Source organism: Neoarius graeffei, chromosome 27, assembly GCF_027579695.1.
Source record: "Neoarius graeffei isolate fNeoGra1 chromosome 27, fNeoGra1.pri, whole genome shotgun sequence".
NCBI classification, from domain to species: Eukaryota; Metazoa; Chordata; class Actinopteri; order Siluriformes; family Ariidae; genus Neoarius; species Neoarius graeffei.
The window spans coordinates 38832460-38854019 of record NC_083595.1 but is presented as its reverse complement, the minus strand read 5'-3'; the positions used below and the strand labels follow the sequence as shown (position 1 = coordinate 38854019).

At 42.7% G+C, this 21560-nt stretch overlaps 1 protein-coding gene across 8 annotated transcripts in view; it reads right to left on the bottom strand.

Annotated features, from left to right (window-relative positions):
* madd (MAP-kinase activating death domain) overlaps positions 1-21560 on the bottom strand; it is a 178246-nt gene that overhangs the window by 19063 nt on the left and 137623 nt on the right. For 6 of the 8 annotated variants that reach the window (XM_060911682.1, XM_060911689.1, XM_060911687.1 and 3 more), the window contains 10 exons: positions 18667-18767; positions 18498-18581; positions 16577-16735; positions 14610-14730; positions 10288-10408; positions 8777-8882; positions 8566-8676; positions 2519-2626; positions 391-555; positions 149-221 (listed from right to left, as the gene is read on the bottom strand). In XM_060911682.1, the coding sequence (XP_060767665.1) occupies positions 149-221; positions 391-555; positions 2519-2626; positions 8566-8676; positions 8777-8882; positions 10288-10408; positions 14610-14730; positions 16577-16735; positions 18498-18581; positions 18667-18767 (1149 nt within the window). The remainder of the gene's footprint in view (positions 1-148; positions 222-390; positions 556-2518; positions 2627-8565; positions 8677-8776; positions 8883-10287; positions 10409-14609; positions 14731-16576; positions 16736-18497; positions 18582-18666; positions 18768-21560) is intronic. The other 2 variants (XM_060911686.1, XM_060911688.1) reach the window with 1 other exon arrangement.

The window sequence follows — 21560 nt, the reverse complement described above, 5'->3', positions numbered from 1 at the left end:
ATGAAACCGAAAGGCCGTCTCGCTTTAAAATGACCGTACATAAATCCATTTCACAACCACTGCACTGAAATCTATTCGATACTGAAATGAATAAATGATGAATGACTCGTAGACCTATGCAACTGCTCCTTTAAGACACACATCATACCTGGTTTAATGCTTTGCTGTCTTGCCGCTGCACGCTCCATGCTGTCTTTGACGCAGTAGTACAGCTCCCGACACTAGTGCGCGTGCACACAGATAGAACCGTAATGAAACGAGTAGCAAGCACAATACATTAATTGCACATCAATTCATTTTATGCAGACAGAAATTTAGCAGCCCTCTATGACAACTGTCAAGTTTAATTCAGCCACTGACATTTCCATGTGTAACCGTGTGTGTTCTGACCTTCTTCGTGTAGAACTTGTTAAGCTGCGTCTCCAGTCCATTCCTCCTCCACAGACACAGCACTTTGGTCTTTGGACAGTAGGTCATATTGATCAGTTTCTCGTACCACCATCGTTCATACACTGTCCCAATGTTACTGCGTAGTACAATGCAGTCATCACACACCTGCTCTCACACACACACACGAGAGGATAAAGCAGTTTACAAAAACTCACTTGTATTCTGTTACAATGAGTAGATCAGACCTGGGCCCTGTACTATGAACAGAGGTCAACCTACCCAGAAGTAACCCAGGGTTCCCCCGCTAAACCGGGGTTGACAAAACCTGGTTATCTTGTTTGGGGTTAAACGGTACTACGACGCCAGTTATGAAGTTGATTTGTTGAACCTGTGTTAACCTAATCAGGGTTAATGCGCGTTCACGTTAAAGGGGAGGTTATCAGCGCAAATCCCCACTGTTCACAATAGCACGGTTGCCGTACTTCACGGAGGAAGAATGCGCTGTCATAATGCAAAGCTACGAGGAGTTCAAAACAACATTAAGAGCAAAATCTAACGCAGCGGCTGCCAATAAGGAGCGGCAAGCATGTTGGCAACGAATTGCCGATCGGGTAAATGCGCAAGTACATTCTCCCTTCTACATGTTCCAGAACAGAAGTATAGGATGAGAGAAAGCTTCATGATCAATCACAAGTCACAGAAAATGGTCCTTCGACGTGGCCCCAGTCATATATAGCTTGTTTAATGTCCGAAAAATCCTGAATAAAATTTGGTATGGTAAATTCATGGAGTAGCCTACTTAAGCTGATATGTGCACAGAGTCACATGAATTAGGATGACTGACTGTTCAGTCCCTTTGACTAAGTTGGTGTATGTCCTGTGAACATTTCAGAGGCAACAGCAGTGCCAAACGCACCTGGCAACAGGTGAAAATGAAATATAAAAACATCATTCATAATGGTGTGTGTGCGCGCGTGCAAGCAAGCATTCATTTGGCTTTTATTTATTCAAGTTTTATCTGTTTGCCTAATAGTTCAAATTGTTTTGTATATAGTTTATAATGTTGTTGTGTGATATTAATGACAATATTGTGGGAAAACTACTTTGCACGGACGTTCATTTAATTTATTCTATCGTCATTTTGTTTGTTCTATTTTTGTGTATTTTATTCATTTATCTGTTTGTCTAGTTGTATCTATTTTTCTAATAATATTTTTTGCATTAATAGTTTGTTTTTTCCTATTAAAATAATCTTGTGTTCTTGTTATAACTATCTATTTATCTGACTGTTTAGTTGTATCTATTTTTGTTACAATTTCAATATTTTTAATATAGAAAGTTTGTTTTTTTCTATTAAAATGTTCTTGTGTGATAACTAGTTCTTGTGTTATATTTATTGTAGTTGTATCTATTTTGTATCTCAGACTTAAATATTTTTGTAAAACAAGTGTTTTTCTATAAAATATTCTTGCGTTCTTGATAACTATGTTCTTGAGTGGGTTCTTTTTTTTTTTTTACAGAAAAGCCGTTCTGCATGGACATTCATTGAAGCCCTCATTGTTTTTTAATGGTTATTTATGAGCGTTTAGGGGTTACAATAATGTAAGTCTAGGTTGCTTTATATAAAAGGTATGTCCAGAAATATTGATGTCACTGTCTAAGCAGAGGGATCTGGCTTCTTTAGACGCTGTCTTCTTAAAACTGAATAAATATTTAAAAAGAGCCAAATGAGCCAGGCTTTTGAACGGCTCTTTTCAAAGAACGGATCACAAAGATGCGGATCCCATCAAAGAGCCATAAATCCCATCTCTAATCTGCGCTCCGATATCGCACGGGTCATCCAGGTACGCTGGCATTGTCTCTAGAGGAAATGTCGGTGGAGAGGTGGTGTTTAAAAAGGGTGTGGTTAATCGGAAACCTCGGGTTAAACAAGAACATAACCTGAGACGAGCAGATTTGAGATGCAGCGTAAATTGCCATGGCAGCATACCTCGGTTTGAACATAGCCAACTTTCGTAGTATGGGTTAATCGGGAAGTTACTCTTGAAGTTACCCTGGTAAGCCAGAAAATCCGCTTCGTAGTACAGGGCCCTGGTGTGTCCATCTATACTTTCCTACATACACATACCTCCATGAAGAATATGTCCCCTGTGGTATCAGTCCCAGCATGCACGACGAAAGTCTGCTTCTTTATATGGCGGCTTCCGCTTGGCCTTATGGGAAGTTCCCTTCCGTTCTATAATGACACAACATAACCGATGAGCTCTCATTTAACCTCTAAAACCTGATTTGAACAATTTCTACTCCATCTTTTTGGATTCATAACTCATGAATGAAACGAGATGCGTCAGAATTAGATACAGTGGGGCAAAAAAGTATTTAGTCAGTCACCAATTCTGCAAGTTCTCCCACTTAAAAAGATGAGAGAGGCCTGTAATTTTCATCATAGGTATACCTCAACTATGAGAGACAGAATGAGAAAAAAAATCCAGAAAATCACATTGTCTGATTTTTAAAGAATTTATTTGCAAATTATGGTGGAAAATAAGTATTTGGTCAATAACAAAAGTTCATCTCAATACTTTGTTATATACCCTTTGTTGGCAATGACAGAGGTCAAACATTTTCTGTAAGTCTTCACAAGGTTTTCACACACTGTTGCTGGTATTTTGGCCCATTCCTCCATGCAGATCTCCTCTAGAGCAGTGATGTTTTGGGGCTGTCGCTGGGCAACACGGACTTTCAACTCCCTCCAAAGATTTTCTATGGGGTTGAGATCTGGAGACTGGCTAGGCCACTCCAGGACCTTGAAACGCTTCTTACGAAGCCACTCCTTCGTTGCCCGGGCGGTGTGTTTGGGATCATTGTCATGCTGAAAGACCCAGCCACGTTTCATCTTCAATGCCCTTGCTGATGGAAAGAGGTTTTCACTCAAAATCTCACGATACATGGCCCCATTCATTCTTTCCTTTACACGGATCAGTCATCCTGGTCCCTTTGCAGAAAAACAGCCCCAAAGCATGATGTTTCCACCCCCATGCTTCACAGTAGGTATGGTGTTCTCTGGATGCAACTCAGCATTCTTTCTCCTCCAAACACGACAAGTTGAGTTTTTACCAAAAAGTTCTATTTTGGTTTCATCTGACCATATGACATTCTCCCAATCCTCTTCTGGATCATCCAAATGCTCTCTAGCAAACTTCAGACGGGCCTGGACATGTACTGGCTTAAGCAGGGGGACACGTCTGGCACTGCAGGATTTGAGTCCCTGGCGGCGTAGTGTGTTACTGATGGTAGCCTTTGTTACTTTGGTCCCAGCTCTCTGCAGGTCATTCACTAGGTCCCCCCGTGTGGTTCTGGGATTTTTGCTCACCGTTCTTGTGATCATTTTGACCCCACGGGGTGAGATCTTGTGTGGAGCCCCAGATCGAGGGAGATTATCAGTGGTCTTGTATGTCTTCCATTTTCTAATAATTGCTCCCACAGTTGATTTCTTCACACCAAGCTGCTTACCTATTGCAGATTCAGTCTTCCCAGCCTGGTGCAGGTCTACAATTTTGTTTCTGGTGTCCTTTGACAGCTCTTTGGTCTTGGCCATAGTGGAGTTTGGAGTGTGACTGTTTGAGGTTGTGGACAGGTGTCTTTTATACTGATAACGAGTTCAAACAGGTGCCATTAATACAGGTAACGAGTGGAGGACAGAGAAGCCTCTTAAAGAAGTTGTTACAGGTCTGTGAGAGCCAGAAATCCTGCTTGTTTGTAGGTGACCAAATACTTATTTTACCGAGGAATTTACCAATTAATTCATTAAAAATCCTACAATGTAACTTCCTGGATTCTTTCCCCCCCATTCTGTCTCTCATAGTTGAAGTGTACCTATGATGAAAATTACAGGCCTCTCTCATCTTTTTAAGTTGGAGAACTTGCACAATTGGTGGCTGACTAAATACTTTTTTGCCCCACTGTAGAAGAGGCATTTCAAATGAAACAGTGTCTTCATTGTGTATAGTGCGATTTCTCAGAGTGACGTACACAAAATATTTATGTGCCTCCTGCATGAGGACAGCAATAAATTAACATTGGATGTTAATTTAAAGGACGGCACGGTGGTGTAGTGGTTAGCACTGTCGCATACCTGCCAACCTTGAAAAAATTTTATGAGTACAATTTTACAATTTCATGAGTACCCCCCCCCCCTCGCGTCAACCTCACCCCAACCCGGCGCGCATGCGCCCCCACAGACCACAACCAGCAGACCAAAAACACACTTTCAATCCAGTTTTATTGATTGACCTTGGGAACATAGTCCAGTTTTGTAAAACATTCCTATTGATAGACTTTGGGAAACTGTTATTGATGGCTCTTGGGAACTTCCTTCCGTTTTGAAAAGCACAACAAACAAATACATGTGCAAATGAAATGAAATTAAACCAGAGCCACTCTTTCAAAATAAATAACACATTAAATTAATACAGTATGTAAAAAAGGCACTTTCAACACAAAACATGGTATGCACAAATTTCCCATGCAATAGGTTTAGACTTTTGCATTTTTTAACATGTTGGAAGTATATTGCATTATACAGTAAAAATATTGCATTATACAGTACACTGCAGTATTTTGTAGTATGCCTTTTTCATGTGCAAACTATTGCATTTGCATTCGAAATATTGCATTTACTGCAGTAATACTGTAGAAAAAAGCATTTGATACTGCAGTACCACGCAGGTTTTTTCATAAGAGGGATGACCAATTTTCGACTTCACATCATCTGCAAACATTCTAGGCTACCATTGACAGAAGTTACCGACTGCCCTTAAGATATACAACACGCTACGTTCTGTTGAGCACATCAATAAAGTGGTACTTATCATAGTGATTCAATGAGAGGAATTGTAATCAGATTTCGTTGGTTACCGCATCGAATATGCAACCTCGAGTGACGGCTTCGAAGTTAAATGAAGAACTAGCCTGTACTGTTGGTGTTGTAAATGCACAAAATAACGGCTAGGAAGCTCGAGTATGCGTGAAACACAACCGTTTCTGTTACAAATATAAAAACGACGTCTCTAACCGACGTTTCAATCCCCGACTCGCTCTAGCCACCTGGCTGCACCGCTGCACTCAAGTCAGAGACGCGAAGGAGGAAGGGGAGGGGGTAAGGTATTAGGCAGAGACCCGTCCACCCGTAAATTTGACGGGCGATTGCCGATTTCAACGGGCAAGTATACACACAGACGGATACTGAAACGGACGATAATGCCGAAAATTTTCGCACATGAATACTCCCACATGTCATCCGATAAATCCAGTTATGTTCCGCCCACACACGGACTGGCCATCGGGAGTAGCGGGAGTTTTCCCGGTGGGCTGGTGGTTCAGCGTGGGCCGGCGGAGAAAAAAAAAAAAAAACAGTTGCGCGCTGGCCTTTAATATGATAAGCAATGTTAACAGTTTCTTTAACAAACTGTTAACATTGCTTATTACAGTTGCGCGCTGGCCTTTAATATGATAAGCAATGTTAACAGTTTGTTAAAGAAACTGTTAACATTGCTTATCATATTAAAGGCCAGCGCGCAACTGTTTTTTTTTTTTTTTTTTTCTCCGCTGGCCCACACTGAACCACCGGCCCACTGGGAAAACTCCCGCTACTCCCGATGGCCAGTCCGTGTGTGGTTCCGCCATCATTTACAAATCGTAAGAAACACAGTTTAATACGAAAAATACTGAAAACTTGAAATGAAAAATCAGAATATTTCATCGTTTCCGCCATTTTGGCCCGCACTGAATCTTGTAACATGCGGACTGAATAAATCGCGAATTCTGATTGGTCGAAAATTGCCAAACACCCTGCGTTGTAGTTTCCTCTTTCTTGGCGGGAGAACCGCATTTTTTTTTGCTGACTCACTCTTCTGGATCAAGATGAATCCCAACAAACGCCCCAAATTGAATGTGACAAAAACTGATTCGTTTTTCCACAAAAAGACAGAAAAGGTATGTGTGATACATTGATTAACAAGGGGGTTTCATTGGGGTATGGTAAAATAGAATACTGTTGGTTTTTTTTTTTTTATTAAATACTGTAACTAGATCAAAAGGTTATATACAATTCATTGTTGTTTATTTTCTTTTCACTTTTGTTACCAAATCAAACACCATACATACATCTGATACATTCAGGAGTGAAACTGAAAAAAATACAAAGTAAAAATATGCAATATTTCTGATCAAAAATTACACGCCATTTCACCCTGAAAATGTCCTAGAATGCAGGAAATGAAGTCTAAATTTCAAAAATTTTCTGGGGGGGCATGCCCCCAGACCCCCCTAGAGGGACTTCGCGCCTGCGGCGCTCGTCTTCACACCTGCGGTGCTTATCAGGATTATATAAAATATTATTTTTGACTGGTAAATTTCTTTTTCTGCCTAATACCCTAGGAGGGGGTGAAGAGGGCGGAGCCACACGCTCTGGAAGAGGGGCGGGGGGATTGGGCAAAGCGTTCCATTCTGGCTTTGAGTTTTCTCACAGATCAGCGGTATCAACTTCGAGAACTTGACTGAAATGCGAGTTCGGACGATATGCGTACTTTTTAATGTGAAAACGTACAGTCGTACAATGAGGTAAAAATTCGTAGCGGCTATGCAAGATACGTACAGGTTGGCAGGTATGCTGTCGCCTCACAGCAAGAAGGTTCTGGGTTTGAGCCCAGCGGCCGGCGAGGGTCTTTCTGTATGGAGTTTGCATGTTCTCCCCGTGTCTGCGTGGGTTTCCTCCGGGTGCTCCGGTTTCCCCCAAAGACATGCGGTTAGGTTAACGTGGGGTGGCCTTGGGCCGAAGTGCCCTTGAGTAACGTACTTAACCCCTGACTGCTCCCCGGGCACTGTAGTATGACTGCCCGCTGCTCTGGGTGTGTGTGTTCACTGCTTCAGATGGGTTAAATGCAGAGGATGAATCTCACTGTGCTTGAAGTGCACATGTGATAAATAAAGATTTCTTCCGATGCACAGCAGTGTTTTCATAGTGCCATGATCACATTAATGGATAATGAATTTATTTATTAAAAATTCTGAGCATTATAGTGTGGCATAGGTGCATGCAAAAGCCACCTGTACCTATTAGCCTGGCACTATTTGGACTGATTCTTTTCCTTCAAATGACTTGTAATAAGGACAGGAAATGAGGCAAAGCCATGGCCTAATGGTTATAGAAGCAGCTTTGGGACCAAAAGCTCACTGGTTCGATTCCCTATAACCAGTAGGAATGGCTGAAGTGTCCTTGAGCAAAGCACCTAACCCCCAACTACTGCTCCCCAGGCTGCTCCGAGTATGCTATGCATCGCTCTGGATAAGAGTGCCTGCTAAATGCTGTTAATGTAACGTAACCCGCAGAAACTGCATTTCATTGGCTTTGTACCTGTACTCTGCACAATGACAAAGTTGAATCTAATCTAAATTATTCTACTGTTAAAATATATCCATTTCATTATTGCCAGAAGTATTTTGGATACATGTGTGGGCGGCACGGTGGTGTAGTGGTTAGCGCTGTTGCCTCACAGCAAGAAGGTTCCGGGTTCGAGCCCCGTGACCGACGAGGGCCTTTCTGTGTGGAGTTTGCATGTTCTCCCCGTGTCCGCGTGGGTTTCCTCCGGTTTCCCCCACAGTCCAAAGACATGCAGGTTAGGTTAACTGGTGGCTCTAAATTGACCGTAGGTGTGAATGTGAGTGTGAATGGTTGTTTGTCTCTGTGTGTCAGCCCTGTGATGACCTGGCGACTTGTCCAGGGTGTACCCCGCCTCTCGCCCGTAGTCAGCTGGGATAGGCTCCAGCTTGCCTGCGACCCCGCACAGGATAAGTGGTTACGGATAATGGATGGATGCATACATGTGCAAAGTATGGCATGTAGCAATGGTCCAAAAAAAAAAAAAAATGCAAGAAGCAATGTGACGTCTGTTTGGAAGGGATTAAAATGGTCAGGCCATGCAAGTAGGTATTTTGGCTAGAATGCATCAGAGCAACAGGTGAAGGGAGGAATTTGGACAAATATCACAGAGTAGCATCTGTAAGACTAACAGGGCTACTTTCCTCTACTGCAGTGAATTCTAGTAAAAAGGGAAGTGGGAGGAGAAAAGCTCAAGCAGATGTAAGCAGATGCAGTTGAACTAGATTGGGTCTTACCATCTGTGCCAGGCGGTCCAAGACCTCATTGATCTCTTGGCTGTAGGTCAAACCGATGTGTGATTTCCCCATTAAACGGCGGACCTTCTTCCTGATGTCGTTCTTATTCACCTAGATGAAATGTATGCATATTCCACCAAAACATTACAATGATTTGGAAACTAGCTTGAGTAAGAATGCGCATGTTCAAGCAGCCAAAAACAATATGCACCTTCATCATGAGCATGTAGGCTATCATGTTGTGCAAGAGATTGGCCAACAGTCTGTCCTCATCATCCTCCAGTCTCTTACGGTCATGGTCACCCAGTGACAGGTATCTGAGTAGAAACGCATACAAACACACTCAAAAACACATCAACAGTACGTCACCACAACATCCTGGTCTTTAATTCGCTACCATTCAAATCAAAGTCCTTCCCACGCCATGTGGCGCACAGGGCGGCGCCGATCTCCGTTTCCGTTAGCCTGGGCCCGCCCATTCTAAGCGTGACGCAACACGAGGGCCTGTTCCGAGCTTAGTCTGGCCAGGCAGGCTATCTACAGCATTTCCAAGCTCCCAAAAAATCGGGAACCAATCAACTTTGAGCATCTCCAACGGCCCTGGGTAGAGGCGTGTTCAAGGCAGTGACGTAGTAGAACTGCGACCGGAAGCCATAGATTGTTTACAGAATCTATGCCGGAAGCGCTTCATTCACATCACGAACATGGAGCAGCGGCAAGCCTTTAACACAGCGGTAGATGCTGTATTGAAAGCATTCAACGGGAAGTTCTCATTGAAAACGGAGCAAAGAGCAGCCCTGGAGGTATTTATTGAAAGGAAGGACGTTTTCGCCTTGCTCCCGACTGGCTTCGGTAAGAGTTTAATCTACCGGTTAGCCCCGTCGCGTCGGATACGTCAGAGGAAAGAGTGATGTGATTGGTTTAAGCTTCGTCACAGCCTTTTCTGGCTTCGACCAGTAGCAAACTGAGGCATTTCAGGGAAGCGGGTCAACCACGGGCTCTGGGAAACGGTTTGGCTTAATAGCTTGGCCAGACCAATAGCTCGGAGAGCTTTGAAGTCGCGTTAGCCAGGCTACGTTTCCGTAGCCCTTGGCCTCCCGTCTATTACATAGCTAGGGTTACAGTGGGGGGCGGGTCCTCTGGTAACCGCGAGAGTTTGACTCCCCACTCGCATCTGTATTGCAGCGTGCCTTGCCAGACGGCAGTAGGTACCATTTTTATGATGGTCTTTGGTACGACCTGACTGTGAGTAGAACTCCCAATCGAGAGGCGGACACGCTAACCACTAAGCCACTTAGCTGGCAATTTGCCATCATTGCTTCATGAAAAATTTCTCTCCGTTACAAAATCACCAGGGGCGGCACGGTGGTGTAGTGGTTAGCGCTGTCGCCTCACAGCAAGAAGGTCCGGGTTCGAGCCCCGTGGCCGGCGAGGGCCTTTCTGTGCGGAGTTTGCATGTTCTCCCCGTGTCCGTGTGGGTTTCCTCCGGGTGCTCCAGTTTCCCCCACAGTCCAAAGACATGCAGGTTAGGCTAACTGGTGACTCTAAATTGAGCGTAGGTGTGAATGTGAGTGTGAATGGTTGTCTGTGTCTATGTGTCAGCCCTGTGATGACCTGGCGACTTGTCCAGGGTGTACCCCGCCTTTCACCCGTAGTCAGCTAGGATAGGCTCCAGCTTGCCTGCGACCCTGTAGAACAGGATAAAGCGGCACACACACCTACCGGTCAATCATCTCCTGTGGTCCCTGGTCCATCCCCATCCCCTCTCTTTCAAGCATTACAGCATCCAGAAATGCGTCCTCCCAAAACTGCACCTGGTCCCACAGTGTAGAGCGCTCCTTACCTACACACAATTGCACACTATTGTTAGATAATTAACACTTTTGACAAAAGCAAGGTGTTAAATTGAAACAGTCGTCCTCACAAATGCCACTGCAGCACAGTATGTTGAAGTTTATCATCAACAACAAAGCGACAAGACTGTAGGTGGTATTTCACACAGCACTCATGCTTAATAACTATTAAAATCACCCTCTCACTTGAAGAACAATGGCTTCCGAACATATTTTTACATACTACATACACAATCCAAATACATAGCTCAAAGCATTCAATATTTCACACATAAGAATGATTGCAATTTCTCATTCCATCATGCCAATTGCATAAGGCTAGAATATAAGATTTATATTTAGCAAATATAAATTTAGAAAAAGACATGGTTCCGAGTTGGCTACAAAGCCCAGGGGAGGAAGCATTGCTCTTGGCAAGTTATTTCTGGTGCTGCCAACAGAGATGCTTTCAGTTTCATAACAATAGCGATAATACTACTGGGTAATTATGAAAATGTTAAACATGCATATTTATAGCTCTCTCTCTGATCTGGGGAGTTGTTTTCAGTCAGCAGTGATGAGGTTCCTTGGTGTGTATCACACACACATGCACGTGAAAAACAAGCATCCAGTACATGCTTCATATACATCCCATGCACAGACATCCCCCCCAGGTCATTATTCAAAGTTAGGCCCTACTCAGAGAGAAGGTTTCCATGGCAGCGTCCTCCAGCTGATCCCACACTGAGCTCTTATCCCTCCCTATGCCGCATTAAGAGAAACAGAAGAGTGGGAAAGAGAAAGAGCAGCAGAGCAGAGAAGTGTTAGTGCATTAGTGTGTTAGGAACAATCTGCACAGTGTTACAGAGCGCCAACCAAGCAATACTCCATACAACACATACAGAGAACAAAGATGGAGATGCCAAGATAGTGCCAAAAAGAATATTGCTCCATAAGCTGGGCTCTGTCTTAAAGTGCATATCCTGGACCAAATTCATTTTTTTTTCCTTTTATATGAAAGAATGTCCCTTTACACGCTCATCCAGAAGGGTAATTTTGCACAAGGCCATCTGTCTACAGCAGAAAAAAATAAAATCACAAAACGCGTCTGGAAAAATCCCAACGGAGTCTGGAGCCAGATTCGTGACGTTACCTGCGGAAGCGCCAGCAGGCTGCGCGAGCTTGCACGGTTTCAGTGCACAGCCTGTGTAGACCAAGTTTAGCAGCTCGCGATTTTGCATTGAAATACGGAATTGTCACCTGAGCGCAATGTTACTTCACCTTTGGATGAAGAATGTAATGTTGCTACGCCCTCCTACGATACATCTGTTAGCCATTTTAATAATTACGCGAGAACGTTGAAGAAATTTGCAGAAAACCACCAGGTCGTTTTCTCATAAACAAACCAGCGCTGACGTAGGATTCAGAAGGAGGCGTTCCGCACGCGACGTCACGAAAATCAATGTTTGCCGGGAAATCCAAATGCCAAGTTTTTTCAGAGGCGGACCAATTCGCCTCAAATGGCTCGATTTCAACTGAATTTTTCTGGTATTGCGCAAGGTAAAAAAATTGCACAAAATCCAAAAACGTGACAGATATTTGACCAACGTTTAATATAAAATAGGAGAATTACATTGATCTCGCTCCTGAATTTATCCGTGATATGCACTTTAAGGCTAATTTACACCAGAACTGTCTGTGAGGCATTTTTCAGTTGTTCGTCTGACGTCTGTCTTTTGTGACCGATAGAATTCCATCGGCGTCAATGCAGCAGTTTAGACAGGCAGCACTTTAAGCATGTATCATGTCTGTAAAAACACAACAGGAGCATTTTTTTTTTAACGGTTCAGTTCCATTTTTTTTAGCATGTAAGCGAGACATTATAGAAATCCACACTTAAAAAAACAAACAAAAAAAAAAAAAAACCTGCCTCCTATTTTGTCATATTAAAACACTGTACTCAGGAACTGCTACCATTAGTGCTAATGAAGTAAAATAAAATATTACAAACTTGTGAGCATGCTTATTGCTTTTTTTTTTTTTTTTTGCTGCTCTTGAAATGTCCGTGGCACAGGCATCCCCAACACGTCTTTCCAGGTTTTCATCTTGCTTCTCGTGAACATTTCTTAACCATTTACACACCGTTACCTTGGTGATTATGCCACGATACAGATGCCAGGTTAGTCACTCAAAACAGCTTTTGTAGGACATGCGCTTGCTGTAGCATTCTCGAATCTTGAAAATCACGCTTCAGAAACGGAGGCAGTGTAAATTGGCAAACACATACTTTCACTTACGTTTTGCTCACGCCTACATCTCGCTTGCTGTGTAAATTCTCTTTTATGGCTAAGTAATTTAGGAACAAAAATAAAATTTTATCAGCTCTGTAAGCCTACATTTTAAAGCTAATTTAATTTAATATATAATCCTGTACTGTATGATTATGCAATGAATATATAAAAGACCTAACCTAACAGAAAGCAATGTTAGTGTTGAACAGATAAACCAAGTAAAATGTCAAACTAATGCCCTATTCGCACGGGATAAGTATTACCTATAGACCTCTGGTAATTCGCAATTACCCCCGCACCTCTGTTATTGTGTGGCGCATTTGGACGGGATAAGCAAAAGTCTGTAATTCACTGAATTTACAGACACTGTGACCGGATGCGTCACACAAGCCATCCAGTTGAAGATTCTTCGTGCTTTCTTCTTGGAGCTGTTTCTGCTTATCTGGCATACATGTCAACCTATATGGAATGTCCGTATTTTATACGGATTTGATTCAATAAGCGTAGTATACGGGCGTACAAATAAAGTTATACAGATTCTTTAAAAAAAAAAAAACTTCAATATTTATTTAGAGCTATAATCAATTCCCACCATGATAAAAGAGCGCATAACATTTACTGTACACCACAGACAGCCAGTAAAGAGTCTTATGAAATTGCGCGTTATCTTGTGGTAGCGAGACTTCGTTCCATTTTTGATCATGCGCACACCGCATTGCGAGAATCCCACCAACCGGGAAGTCATAGACATATAAAACATAGACGCCGCCTTCTGCGTAGAATCATACGTCATCCTCGCCGCCATATTGAATGGGGCAAAGTGGAGATTCTTCAGCCGTCTCTGCGCATAATAGCTGCTCGGTGAAACCTGTCTCCAAACAACGAAGTATTTCCTTCGTAACTACGCTGATAACACTTTGTGTTTTTGTCAAACACTGGAGCTTTGTATTCATTTTGAAGGTTTATTGTTATTAATATTGAATAAAAAGTAACTGGGATACATCATTGTTAATTATTCAAATTTTAGGTAAATTATTTTAATTTGCATCTTATACGGATTTTATAAGGGAAATACGGATTTTGGAGGTTGGTTATACAGGTTTGATTGACCAAAGGTTGACATGTATGATCTGGTTCAAATACGGGATAGGCCTACTACCACTTGCCCCTGAAATGCTGTTTGTCAAAATTTCACCCGTATCCTCCATTATTCACTCCAGAAAAGTACAAGAGACGCGCATTTACAGGGGTGATAGCGTTCCGGCGCCGCGCCGGATTTCCGGCGTACCGTGGCTGGGGGAAAAAAAAAAAAAAAAAAATCTAGTTCGTCCATTGTCCTGTCTCATTCTGAGATGCGCAGATAGACAGTAAAGGGAATTCCGCATTCCCTTTACTGTCTATCTGCGCATCTCAGAATGACACAGGACAATGGGCGAACTAGATTTTTTTTTTTTCCCCCAGCCACGGTACGCCGGAAATCCGGCGCGGCGCCGGAACGCTATCACCCCTGCGCGCATTTAATAATTACAAACACAGACATGCGCATTCACACGGGACTTGTATTACCACTGGACGTCTGTGTTTTGCTGAAACACAGTAGGTAATTCGCGGCGGAATTATTACTTGGCAAATTACGGACATGGCGCATTCGCACGGGACTAAGAACTCAGACATTCTCTGTAATTATTCCGAATTACCAGAGGTCCACAGGTAATACTTATCCCGTGCGAATAGGGCATAATTAAGAATAAAGCCGTTTACAATAGCACAGAAAGACAGCAATTCAGAGGAAGCCATGATTAAATTAAAAGGTGAGGGAAATTTTTTTTAAAGAGAGCTGGAGAGAACATGTGGAGTGTGTGTGTGGGGTGGGTGGGTTGGGTGTTTATTTAAATAAAAAAAAAAAAAAAAAAAAACCTACCCAGAAGCCCCTCACACAGGTAGATCCTCAGGCTGAGATCTTCAAGAGGTGGGGCAGGAGCTCCCTTAGCCACACCTCCAACAGGTTCTTTCACACCTGGCTTCAGCTTATGGGTCTTTCCCTGTATGAGGAACAAAATTATACTGATTCAAGTTTATATACACATGATTAATAAATTATATACAATTTGAATGAGCAAAATTAGACATTCCAGCACAATGGCAGACCAACAGCTGATGACTGGTAATATTCAAAAGACCAGCGACTCTCAAACTGAGTTTGGTACAGGGAAAGGACTCCTCAGTTCAACTTAGCAGCTAATTAACGGACTAGGCTGAACTAGAGCCGTTAGAGAAGGTAAAACACCAAAACGTGCAGGATGGGAGTACTCCAGGACCACTGAGAAATACCACAACAGCCAGTTTATACGGTACCAGGGTTTCAGTCCTGTAAACCACAACTGCAGTTTTTCAGCTTTTTTTTTTTTAAATCTAACAAAATAAATCAGGATCATGTATCATGACCCGACAATACTTTTATCAGTTAAGGCAGTGGTTCTCAAACTTTTTTCACCAAGTACCACCTCAGAAAATACTTGGCTCTCCAAGTACCACTATAATGACCAACATTTTTTTTTTTCATATGTATTTGATGTTGGGGATGTGCCAAAACAAATTCCTATCAACTGTGTTGACATGGCAATAAACTATTGAATCTTGATTAAAATACAGTAGCGTAGTAGGCCTAAGTATTCATTAAAAACAAGGCGGAGGTTTTATTTAACGAGTATATTTAATATTGTTGGCCACTGTAGCATTACACACAGTTCTTTGAACAGTAACACTGTGTTTAAATATAGGAAAATAAAACACTGTCCTTAAATAATGAATCAAATAAATTGGCCAAATCTGCAACATCTGTAGTCTCATCAAGCTGTATGGTAAAATATCTCCTGTTCTTAATGCGCTCAATCAGTGTCTTTTTAACATCGTCAGCCATGTCGTTTATTCTCCTTGACACGGTGTCATTTGAAAGCGGCACCAAGTTTAACTCTCTGGCAGCTTTCTCTCCACACATGATACGTGTCATCTCTTTGGCTAATGGCAAACACAGCAGTTCCCCGATTGTGTGCGGCTTACCGGCTCTGGCGATCAGGAGGCTGGCACGATATGAAGCTTCCTGTGCTTTGGCTGCGGGTGTACCATAGGACAGAATGGTGGACTTGGACTGCTTCAGTTCATCACGGTTTCGTAAAAAAAAAAATCCATTGGTTTGTCCTTTAGTGCTGTGTGTTTGGTTGTAAGATGCCGTTTGAGATGCAACGGTTTCATGGACTCATTGCTCAGAACGTCCCCGCATACAACACACTGCGGCCTGGGCGGCTCCTCTGTCCCGCTCCAAATGAATCCCAGTTTTATGTATTTTTCATCATACTTCCTCCTCACTGGTTTCTGCCGTTTGCTAGCAGTTCTGGGGCTGGTTTTGCCACTGTCGTTAGCATCCACGCTCGGCTCACACACGTCCTCTTCAGTTCTCCCTCTCTCCTGATCCACGCTCCCATTCGCGGATTTAAGCCACGACAGTAATTTTGTCGTACTCGTCATAATTAGAAAAGCCACCTCCACCTTTTCCCATCACAGCCTAGTCTACCAATGGCGGATAACCGTCTGTCAGCGGAACCGGCGGGAATGCGTACGTATGCTATGTATGGCTACCCAGAAGCACTTGCAAACTTTTTAAAATTATTAACTTAATTTGTATCTCCTTTCATTTTCTTGTCATCGGTTGATAAGATATTTTCATCCATTCGGATATTATGGATAGTATTTCACGTTTTTTTTTTAAATTTATATTTAATTAAGTGATTCTTTGGCGTACCACTAGAATGGAGCCCGCGTACCACTAGTGGTATGCGTACCACAGTTTGAGAATCACTGAGTTAAGGCATTAAAACCACAGACACTCACAAATACAGAGCTGGTGGCAGGGTTGGTCTCGATCTCGCTGTCTGAGAGAGTGGACCGAGACAGAGCGAGGTGAGGAGAGGGACGGCCGCTCAGTCCGTCTCCTGCTGTGCTGCTCAGGTCACTGTCAGCTCCCAGAGTCTCACCTGAGCTGTTACTCACCTGCAGATCAGATCAGAAGACAAAGTTCACGATCGGATCGCAACACCAAGGACTTAATGAGAAACTTGACAGCAGCTTTGGAAAGCGAGACAGCATAGCCAGTCTACTTAGAAGTCAAGAGGTCTGTGTGCGTCCATTTATGAATATTTAAAGGAAAGATTTAAAGAACAGTCCGTATCTAGCAGGGCTTTGAACCAGAATTTTTTTCCTATTGGTTCGTTCCGAACAGAAACGGAATTTTAACGTTTCCGGTTTTGGGTTCCACCATTAAATAGACGTTCCTGAACCGGTTAGAACAAAAAAATTTCGTTCCCGGAACGGTTAATTACGTTCCCTGTCAGCGGTTTAACAAATGGCTATAAAGTTATGTCTCTGTCTCATCCAGCTTAAGCCAAATGTAGGCTAATTCTATTACAACCTTCATTAAATAAGACAAGAAATAATTCAAAACAATTATTTCAAATGTTGGCGATTTGGATTCTCAGTATGTCTTCCCATCTACACAAACAGAAAAAGTGCCAAAAATGAAAGATAATTCGTTTAGTGTGTTACCAAAGGCTAGTCAGGCCCTATAGAGGGCTACCGCATGATGTCACCGCGCCGCGAGATTTTGTTAGGCGCCATATTGGAAGACCAAGTACATATATATGCAAGTACATACATACATAAAACAAACTACACCTGAAATGTAGCCAGGGCCGGTTCTGCCCTAATCTGGACCCGGGTGCAACATCGTGCAACCCCCCCCCCCAAAAAAAGCCCAAAACACCAGTCTAAATCAGGACAACCATCACATAACTATAAACATTTTATATCAACTATTTTAACTAAATGGGCTATAATAAATAAGCCTGCAGGCAGCCACGGCGGGCTGCCTCAGAAAAGTAACCATTCAATGACACAACTGAAAGCCTGCAGCCACGGCGGGCTGCCTCAGAAAAGTAACCATTTGTCCTACCTTAAAACTCGTTTTGCATTTTCTGCCTCCTTTTTTGTATTTTCGACCCTCCGTTTATTTTCTTTCCTTTTCTGAAAACCCGATTTGTGTCCAGACATTTTGTTCTGCTACCAACGAACTAACTCGTCAGGTCTCGTCTCTCAAGTCCGCGATGATTCCCGTGGGAAGGGCAACAACTGATACATTTTTACAAACAGCCAATAGGGAGGTTGCATCGTTCAGGCTCTTCTTTGCTTAGACGCTCAGTAATGGAGACGTGATAGTAGTCCACCTTCCCGCTCTCTCCATTCAGTCAGCGAACGTCACACAGGAAGTGAACCCCAGCGGGTCACAGAAACTTGCGCAGGAGAAGAATGACTTTTTTATTTGTAGGCTACGGAAACTTTGAGGAACGAAATAAAAACCGGTATTAACCGGTTACCATTATTTTTAATAAGCGTTTCTGTTCCGGAACATAAAAAATAATAAAGTTTCTGGTTTCGTTTCTGTTCCATGTGAAATAGAAAAAGTTCCCGGTTTTCGTTTTCGTTCCTTGAACCGGTTCAAAGCCCTGGTATCTAGGCATATATAATCTCTGGGGGGAAAAAAGCATTACGATTGTGGTTACACAAGTAGAAAGAGAAGGTAACCGACACAGTAAACCATCAGTGTCAGAAAGCTGACTGACTTGTCAAAAGTGTCATTTTTAATGAAATCTTAGTTTGTACACACAAAAATATAGAAATAGAAATCTGAAGTGTTTAAACAGTGAAATTGATCCTGACTGCTCTTAATTGTAGTGACTCCGGGTTGGTCGTGCCCTACCACTGTGCTGGCCTCAGAGTCCTGACTGGTACTCCTCGTCAAAACTGGAGGCTCGGAGCTCGCCAACGACTCCGTATCACTCTTCTGCAGACAAATGTGAACGTTGTTCACAAGACAAATTCTTTAAAATTTACAAATGCCTGTTGACTAGTCTGACTCGGACACAAACCTGAGAGCCTGAGGTCACACTGAGGCCACTGTCTGCACTGATCTGAGATTTCTTCTCCTCTGTATCGCCCCCTTCTGGACGCTGTTTTGCACCATCAGCCCCTGCAGGAAACACAAAGTCAGTTTATCCTTCATTTGCCTCTCTGCACTGCAGCCTGGAACACGTCCAATGACTACAAGCAAGCTTAAGAACGGGAGCTACACTGGATGCTCGGAAGTGTTTATTTTTGCGTTATTTACAACTAACTCATTTACAGTATCATCTTGTGTGTCGTCTTCTCATAATAATTTACAAATCTGAAGGAAATGGTCACGTTACTGATGGTTTTGTCTTCTTTCAAACGTCACTTCATCATGATTCACCTCGCACATTAGCCGTCTTCCACGTGTCCCTGCTGCCCAGCAATAGTTTTCCCACAACTTTTATCAGGGTAAAGGAAAATACTGGCTCTTATCAATCAATCGTGTTGACCATGGTCAAATCTTATCATAGATTGCAGACATCTGTTTTTTTTTTTTTTTTTAATATCAGTTTTATTGCTGGAATACCTGGGTGCTTGTATATTTTAGATGAAAATCCTGAAAATGGGGCGGCACGGTGGTGTAGTGGTTAGCGCTGTCGCCTCACAGCAAGAAGGTCCGGGTTCGAGCCCCGTGGCTGACGAGGGCCTTTCTGTGTGGAGTTTGCATGTTCTCCCCGTGTCCGCGTGGGTTTCCTCCGGGTGCTCCGGTTTCCTCCACAGTCCAAAGACATGCAGGTTAGGTTAACTGGTGACTCTAAATTGACCGTAGGTGTGAATGTGAGTGTGAATGGTTGTCTGTGTCTATCAGTGTGTTTACATGCACATAGAGAGAATCGAATTTCTGCCGTTGCTCGACTGAAATCGAAGTTCAAAATGCCATGTATACACCTTAATTCGGCTGAAATTGAACCGAACTTGATTTCTCGGAATCGAGCTACACGACCTAGATTATGCGATTTCTGCCGAGCTACTTAGTGCATGTAAACCCTATCGAGCTACGTATTCGAGCTACTTACTTCAGCACTGCCCCTGCCGGAAGTGACGAGCAACGAGACCACAAGTGGGAAACACAACAGCCTCGGTCGGCATGACAACGGCATGAATCTTTTCTTTTTGTGGCATTGTTTGCACTGTTAAAATTTAGCTCACTTACTGTATCACCAAATACATCTGTACAGCTGTTGCATAGCTGTGAATTGTGTACATAAACAAGTCACTGTATTTGTGTGTGTGTGTGTGTGTGTGTGTGTGTATACACTATAGATGTCCAACATCTGAAGAATGTCAATAAAAACAAAACAATTGAACTTTTTGTGTGTTTATTAAGACACAAGTGAAATTGTAAGCAAAAAAAGGACTTTAGAAAAATATTTTTTGTAAGCAAAAAATGGACTTACCGTATTTTCTGGACTATAGAGCGCACCTGTATATAAGCCGCATCCGCTCTATTTTTAAAAAAAAATTAAAAAAAAGATATACAAGCCGCACCGGGCTATAAGCCGCAGATATCTATGTTGAAAAATTAGATATTTACTGCATGTACACAACGATTTTGTACTGTAAATGTACATGTATGTACCTGAACAGATTCTTTCCGAACAGTGCCTTTTAACACGGCAGCAACTTTGCTGATTAAAACGGAACAGAACCAAGAGAAAATAACCGGTATTTATTTACCTTCATTTCTCCTGTGTTTGAAACCACAAGTCACTTTAATCATCTTCGCTAGATTTGAAAATAATTACCAGTTAGTAATTTGTCGTGCGTGTTCTATCTGCTAAAGATCTGCTAATTCTTCTTTGCATTGATTTTTCGTCTATCTTATTTTTTATTCTACTTCCGGTTAGAGCGCCCCTAGCGGTGGAAGAAAAATCCACAGAATAGCCGCACCTTTGTATAAGCCGCATGGTTCAAAACCTAGGAAAAAAGTAGCGGCTTATAGTCCAGAAAATACGGTAAGAAAAATATACAATTGTGCAAAATAAGTTGTCTTACAAAACAGTGGTCTGCGCAGGACAGTTTGTAGCCATACAGTCTGTTAGAGCAAGCCTAACAGCTTGAGCACGGAACTTGTGAACACGGAACTGCCAGTGTTGCCAGATTGGGCGGTTTTAAGTGCATTTTGGCGGATTTGAACATGTTTTGGGCTGGAAAACGTCAGCAGTATCTGGCAACACTGCTGATAACTTTGTTTATACTCTTGAATAGCTCTTCTTCATGACGACAACCGGAAGTGTACCAACACGATGGGGCGTGTAGCGCCACCTGTGGCTCGGGTGCACAATGTACCTCACACAATAGCTCGATTAACTTGTGTGCATGTAGGATTGGATTTCTCTGGCACCCCTGCTGGGACCCTTAGCTCGATTACCGACAGTAGCTCAATTTGGATGTGCATGTAAACGCACTGTATGTGTCAGCCCTGTGATGACCTGGCGACTTGTCCAGGGTGTACCCCGCCTTTCGCCCGTAGTCAGCTGGGATAGGCTCCAGCTTGCCTGAGACCCTGTAGAAGGATAAAGCGGCTAGAGATAATGAGATGAGATGAGAATCCTGAAAATGCTTGATATACAGTTCAATAATCATCATGTGTGCAAGTACAGAAGGGTCTGTTTCATGCAAGGTCAAAAGTATAAGAAGGGATATCAGGGTGTGTCATTTACATCCGCTATGATTGATAAATAAATAAATGGAACTGTTTCCATGCTGGCGAAACTGACTGACTAGCGCTACGTTCACACTGCAAGGCTTAATGCTCAATTCCGATTTTTTTGTGAAATCCGATTTTTTTGTGAGGTCGTTCACATTAACAAATACATGCGACTTGTATGTGATCCTCAGTATGAACGAAAAGCGACCTAAAAGTGTTCCG